Source organism: Arachis hypogaea, chromosome 11 (assembly GCF_003086295.3).
Source record: "Arachis hypogaea cultivar Tifrunner chromosome 11, arahy.Tifrunner.gnm2.J5K5, whole genome shotgun sequence".
Lineage (NCBI taxonomy): Eukaryota > Viridiplantae > Streptophyta > Magnoliopsida > Fabales > Fabaceae > Arachis > Arachis hypogaea.
Genome location: NC_092046.1, coordinates 76884364 through 76890947, shown reverse-complemented (window position 1 = coordinate 76890947; position 6584 = coordinate 76884364). Strand labels below are relative to the sequence as shown.

At 32.0% G+C, this 6584-nt stretch overlaps 1 protein-coding gene and 1 non-coding gene across 2 annotated transcripts; both read right to left on the bottom strand.

Annotated features, from left to right (window-relative positions):
* Positions 1 to 293: 293 nt before the first annotated feature.
* Positions 294 to 1147, bottom strand: LOC112722252 (uncharacterized). The gene has a single exon (XM_025773240.3). It carries the CDS (start codon positions 994 to 996, stop codon positions 520 to 522), a length of 477 nt encoding a protein of 158 aa, XP_025629025.1. The 5' UTR covers positions 997 to 1147; the 3' UTR covers positions 294 to 519.
* Positions 1148 to 6091: 4944 nt separating this feature from the next.
* On the bottom strand, positions 6092 to 6172 carry TRNAL-AAG (transfer RNA leucine (anticodon AAG)). The gene has a single exon. It is a non-coding gene; the product is annotated as a tRNA-Leu (tRNA).
* Positions 6173 to 6584: the final 412 nt, after the last annotated feature.

The window sequence follows — 6584 nt, the reverse complement described above, 5'->3', positions numbered from 1 at the left end:
TGTTATTTTTATGTCTAAGGAAAAAAACGTCCTAACTAGCGGAAAAGCATATCTCTTACTCTCTTAGATAATAATATGCTTTTTTGAGTCTCATCAAAAGCTTATAAAGTCCTTCCTTCCAGTATCATCCATAACAAAAAGCTCAATAATCAAAACTAAATCATTGCTGGTCATAATCAAACATGCATCAAAATTAATATTATACGAGTACTACTGTTACTTACTACTGATCCAGCTCATCATCATCATCTACCATATGAACAAAAATAAATGAAATTAGAAAGATAACAAAATGAGGTTAATTATTTTTTTCAGTTATTGCTTATGAAACAAAGTCATTTCAATTCATTTTCCTTATTGTAGGTTAGAAACACAACAAAAGACAGATAAGTAACAAAAGCAGCAATAATATAGATGAGAAATGAAAGTGATCAGTGATGAGAATTAATAGAATAACGTATTTTGGGGTGCGAAAAGTGTAAAGAATTTGAACACAAGAGGATCCATGTGTCCGGGCGATCAGGCAGGCCTGAACCTCTGCCGGCACGAGTGGCACGTGATCTCCAAAGCAGAAGAGGAGGAGGAGGTGGAGGAAGAGGAGCCGAGGCGGGCGGTGGCGCGTTCCTTCATCCGCTCGGCACTCTCCACCTCCTCCCTTGCTCGCTCCCACATTTGCCTGGCGCGCGCAAACTCCGACTGCGCCATCTCCATCTCCCGGCGCGTGAGCTCCCTCACCCGCTCCGCATACGCCTTCTCCATCGCCGCCAGCCTGATTTGCTCCGCCGCCTCCCACTTCAGCGCCTCCACGCCCTCGCACATCCGCACCACGCACTCCGCCGCCGTCGGACGCCCCACGCTTATCGAAAGCTGAAGGTCCACAGAAGGCGCTACCTCCGCGAGCGAAGACGAAGAAACCGTGGATCGGAAGCGGAGCAGAGAGGAATCGGCGCGCGAAGACGGTAGAAGCTCAAGTTCTCTGTTGTCTTGTTCTTCCATTTGAGAGAAAGAGCAAAAGAAAAAGAAAAGGAAGAGAGAGAGAGAGAGAGAAAGAGAGAAAGTGTGAGGAAGAAGAAGAAGAGGGAATTGGATACGGTGGAGAGAAGAGGAAAATGGTGTTGTAATGGCGAAAGAGGGAGTTTGGGACTCTCAACCCCCGTAGTGATAGGTATATATAGACATGCCACGTGCAAATGTACGGTTTTGCCCCCACTCTTCCACCATCGTTGTCTTGGTATTTTTGTTTCTCCGCCTTTAATAACAATATTATAGGTGACAATAATATTCTAAACTGGTTACATACTAAGATTCAATGAGAATAATACTCTAAGTGACAAAGATTAATTAATACCTTTGATTGCACACAATTTCGATAAACTATCAATTTCTTTTAAAACAGATCAGATATCAACCATATTATTATGTGTATATCAAAATTTAATAATAAAATTAACTATTAAGATAGAATATTTACTTAAATAATATATATAAATAAATATATAATGATTAATTTTTAATGTATATATAGTATTATTTTTTAATATATATAATTATTGGATGAGACAAATTATTATACATTATTATATGTAAAGATTTATTCTTTTTAAGAAAAGGATTAAAAAAATTTAGAAGAAAATATTACATTTCTATGAAGTCAACCAAAAAATCACATTCATATGAGGCTTTTGTTTTTTAATACTAGGATGTCAACACTTTTAATTAAGAAAAACGTAGAGAATTGACTAATGTTTACTTAAATAGAAGGTAAAAATAAAAATATATTTTAATTTATATATATTGTTTGAGAAAGAATGTTAGAGAATTATCAGAATGTATTATTTTTTATTATCAATTAGTTATTAATATTTAAAAGTATAGAATAAAATATGTTGTTGGATTACTATACTAAAGAAATTACACTAAGAGTGTGTGGGTTGGAGAAATTATAAATAATTCTTAGAAATTTTAAGATGAGAATATCATATTTTTATATTTGGTTCAAAGTCTGAAAATCTATTTTTAAATAAGTTTAATTTCTAGAAATCAAAATACCATCATTTCAATTCCCACATTTTTCCTGGGTATATTTGATTTTTATGAAAATGAAATTTGAATAACAAAGTAATACTTAAACTACACACACCCTAAAAAAATTAAGTTGATGATTAAGTGATGATAAAAAATAATAAATTCTTATAGGTTTAGTATTTCTCTTGTTTGAGAGGTATATTGGTATATATCAAATGAAAAATCTAACCTATTAGTATTTTTTTAATTACCATATAATTAATAATTTTATTTTCATTCTTGTTCGTCCTTCACGAAAAAGAGAAACAAACATACTTGAATAATTGGTTTCACATGATTCTATTGAGAAAAAAGAAAAAGAACAATTGATGAACTGAGAGTTTTGGTTTGCAATTTTGTGAAAACTCAGCAGATGGTTTGATACAAGTGAGTCGGAATTGTAAGTGATATTATTATTATTATTATTATTATTATTATTATTATTATCATAATGTTGTAAGATAAGGAGAATCAGATTTGCATATAAAGGGAATAAGAAAAGCGTTTGAAGTGGGGGACGAGACAGTAATTTTGATGGAAAGTGGGGATGAATGACAAAAAAGGGTGGGAAATTCCGTTATAAGGATTGGGAAAAAGGAGGGAAAAATAACGGATCGCGTTATGGGATTGGTTTTAGCAGTGAAAAAGGTTTTGGTATCTTTATGGTTTATTTGAATATTTAAATCAAAATTTTGACTTTTTCTTTTCCGGGATATGAGATGAGCATGGGAGTATTTGGGGGTGTGGGTATCTAATTATTACAATCGCACGTGCGCGCTGCTGGACTCCTCACATTTCATCAATAAAATACTGCTACACCATATACTAACATAATAATGCCCTAAAAATTTTACTATTAAATATTGTCTATTTTCTAGAACAGGAAAAAATTTATTTATATCAATTCATTTTACATTGACCTAGCTTACCTAGCTTAACTTTAACAACTGTGCTGCCTCGTAAATAAGATACATTTTTTTGTGTAGGTTGCATGATAAGGGTCATTCCCCCATGCCCCATGAATATTAAGAATCTACAGCTATATATTTATTGAGAAAAATGTTATTTGAATTCTTAAAAGGGTTGACGTTCAACATTCTAAAAGATTGATCGGGAAGGGAAAAAGAAAAAGAGGAAAGTTATGGGATCTAAAATGAGTTAGTTTTGTGAGAGAATTAGTGCGTGCCTAGTTTTTTTTTTTTTTTTTTTCGCATAGTGTTTGTTAATTGGATGTTCAGAAAGAAAGGGTAGGTGCTTGAAAAAACATATATCATCATTCAACTACAGAATCAAGGTTCCCAAACTGAAACCAATAACCGGTTATTATTTTCTTATTTAGTATTTAATTTTATAATTTCACTGAAGAAACAATATTTAATCCGTCAACGTCATTCAATTTTTACATCGAGTTTCAACTAACTCTAATTGTGTGTTTGCTCAAGAGTTTCGAAACATATGCCTTTTTCTTTAGAATTTCTTTTTTAAGAATGTCCATGTATAATCTGGCATCTATAATCTAATAACAAATAAGTATTTAAATATTCATATCATAATATTTTTAGGAATGATAATAATGAAGCGAGTTTATTATGTACTAACTTTGTCCCACTTTACTTTATCCTAAATATATAGAATCCATTCCGTTAATATCTGCCAATATATTAGCGATGGCAATACCACCTGAATTCGCGGGTATCCACTCTGCTCCTATTCATTTGGGGTGGATAATTATCCGTCCCGCATTGGGGCGGATTTTTAACGGGACAGGTTCTTGGGAGGAGCGGGACAGGGTCAGATTTAGGTAATACCTGTTCCTACTTGCCCCGCTATATATATAATTTTAATATATAATATGTATAATATATGTAAAATAATTAGTAAATAATTAATAATATTATATTATATTTAAATTTTTATTTTAATTTATGTTATATATGTGATGATGGTTATATAAATTTTGAAATTTAATTTAATTTATTGAATTTTAATAATTATAGAGATGGTAGGGGCGGGGCGGATACCCGCAGGGACGGGTTAAGGTTCAACGATTTACTACCTGCGGATAAAAGTGGGGCAGGTTCTATGCGGCTTGTTGTACGGCGGAGCAGGGTTGGGTAGAGCAAAAATCCGCCCCTATCCGCCCCATTGCCACTCCTAAATATAGTAAAATTTCTTAATTCGTCCTATTTTGTAATATTTAAAATTCGTTAGAAAAAAATAAATTTTAAAATTTATAAAACTTTAAACATCATCCAAACATAAATTAAACTAAAAAAAAGTAAACAAAAATGATATAATTTTAAAAATGAATATATATATTATGTATTTATATATATTAGAACAGGTAGAGATGAAAACACCCAAAATTCGACTCCGTCCCATCCTTATGAACCCTAAAAAGGCCGGACTATTATCTGCCTCAATCGAGTAGTGCCGTGGCAAGTACTCGTAGGTATGAGTTATATTGTCTTCCCTAAATGATCTTTAGTGGGATTTCAAATGCATGTTTTAAAACTGACATTTGAATATTTCTTTTTTGTGAATATAAATTATACAAAATAAAAAGTAAGAAAACATGCCTCATATTATATAGTATCAGTATTTCAACGGTCTCATTGCTCAAACCAATTGAAAATTAAGCAATTTTTAAATCAAAATAACAAAATTATTATATGCTTATAAAAAATTAGCTATCATATATTGGTGCATAAATATATATGTTGTATAATTTATTTCAATGCGTATTTTATATTTTAGGAAAAGTATCGGGTACCAATATACTATTTGTCAATTTATTACTAACAATAATTAATTATTATATTTTAAACACATGTATAAAGAGATACATTTAAGAAATATATCTATAAAAACACTTTCATTAAATACAGCTATAAAAAAGACATTTTTATTAGACACATCCGCAAAGACACTTCCATTAAACACAGTTATAAACAAGAATTGGCAGAAGTTGATAGAAATGCTGTTGATAACGTAGCGAAATTGTATATTTTAATATATATTCTATATAAATAGTTAATTTAGTAGTTAATTTTCTGTCTACATATAACATGATTGTTAAAATAATTAATTATTATTCAAATAACTCCTTCACGGCGAACATTATGAATGCTCTATTCTAATTATTAAAAGAAATGCTTAAATGACTTTTTTGATGCAATGTTCCTTGTACCGAAGTTTTAGATGTTTTAATATTAGACGTATGTTGAAATTTTTTTTGGGAATATAAATTATAGAATAAAAATAAGAATGGATCATTTGAGACATTGATTGAAATCTCATGCATTAATATTAATATCTATTGAAGATGCCATTGAAATTGAAATAGGCTTATTGTTAGTGTTGCAAGTGTGAGGAGTGTTAAAATTAGTCCCACATCTAAGAAAGCAAGGAAGAGTGAGGAGTTTATAAGATGAGAGACCCATTAATTTACTATCTTAAGGTTTTGAGTTTGATGTGGTGTCTCCCCGATAGTTGAAAGCTTCCTACGGTTGGCCCAACACTTAAGTGCATAAATGAGAGTAATTGCATACGAAAGAAAAGAAGAAATTGAGAACATGTAAAAGAGCAGCAGAAAGTGACATGTGTTCATGGCCCGACAAAGATGTGAAGGTTGAAGAAGAAGAGAACGTTGCACTACCAATGTTGGCTAATTTTAAAATTAACTAGTTGATGTATGTTACTAAGTTACATTCTTGGAACAAGTTCAGGATTTGGTATTGATTTCTTTTGGCCTGAAGTATAGACAAAATCTTTTCATAAAGATTCACATTATAGTAGTGGCTAATGTAATGCCCTCCTTCAGGGAGGGGGGCTGCCCATCATGATTATGCTTCTCTCACCTATTTATGACTCCCCCTTCAATCTTCCCTCGCCGGATAGGGGCCTTTCATTCTTCTTTTTCTTCTAATAATATTTTTCATAATCAATCTTCTAATATTGCCATCATCCATGCAAGTTCACATAAATACTATCACATAGGCTGCGGTTTTCTTGATGAAGAAAAATATGTTGAAAGTGGGATTTGAACCCACGCCCTTTCGGACCAGAACCTTAATCTGGCGCCTTAGACCAACTCGGCCATCTCAACTACAGGCCAATGTCTTGGAAATTTTGATACATCTAGGTAATGTGGAATAATACATCTTGTTTATGTGACTGCATGTGGCATTAACCATAATAAATTAGTTTTTACTTTTTATTATGTTGATTTATAAAGTTAGTATTCAATAAGCTTGAATTGAAACAAAAATTCATACCAATACTATCACATAGCATGATAATTGAACTCAAAGTTTGACTGGATTTAAGTCATGTTATCATTAATCAATATTCAGTAATTTTCATCATCATTATGATTGCTCAAAAATTTCCCGGTTGCCTTTTGACCGTTCATTTGTTTTTAACCAAATCTATTATTGTTGAAGCTAAGGATGCAGTAAAGCAAATAATAGTGCTTGGCCAGTGACATAATTACCCAAACCAATAATTTAGAATCAGAT

What these genes read in the sequence shown, in the direction of transcription:
- LOC112722252 (XM_025773240.3), bottom strand. Translation starts at nt 996, where the DNA reads ATGGAAGAACAAGACAACAGAGAACTTGAGCTTCTACCGTCTTCGCGC.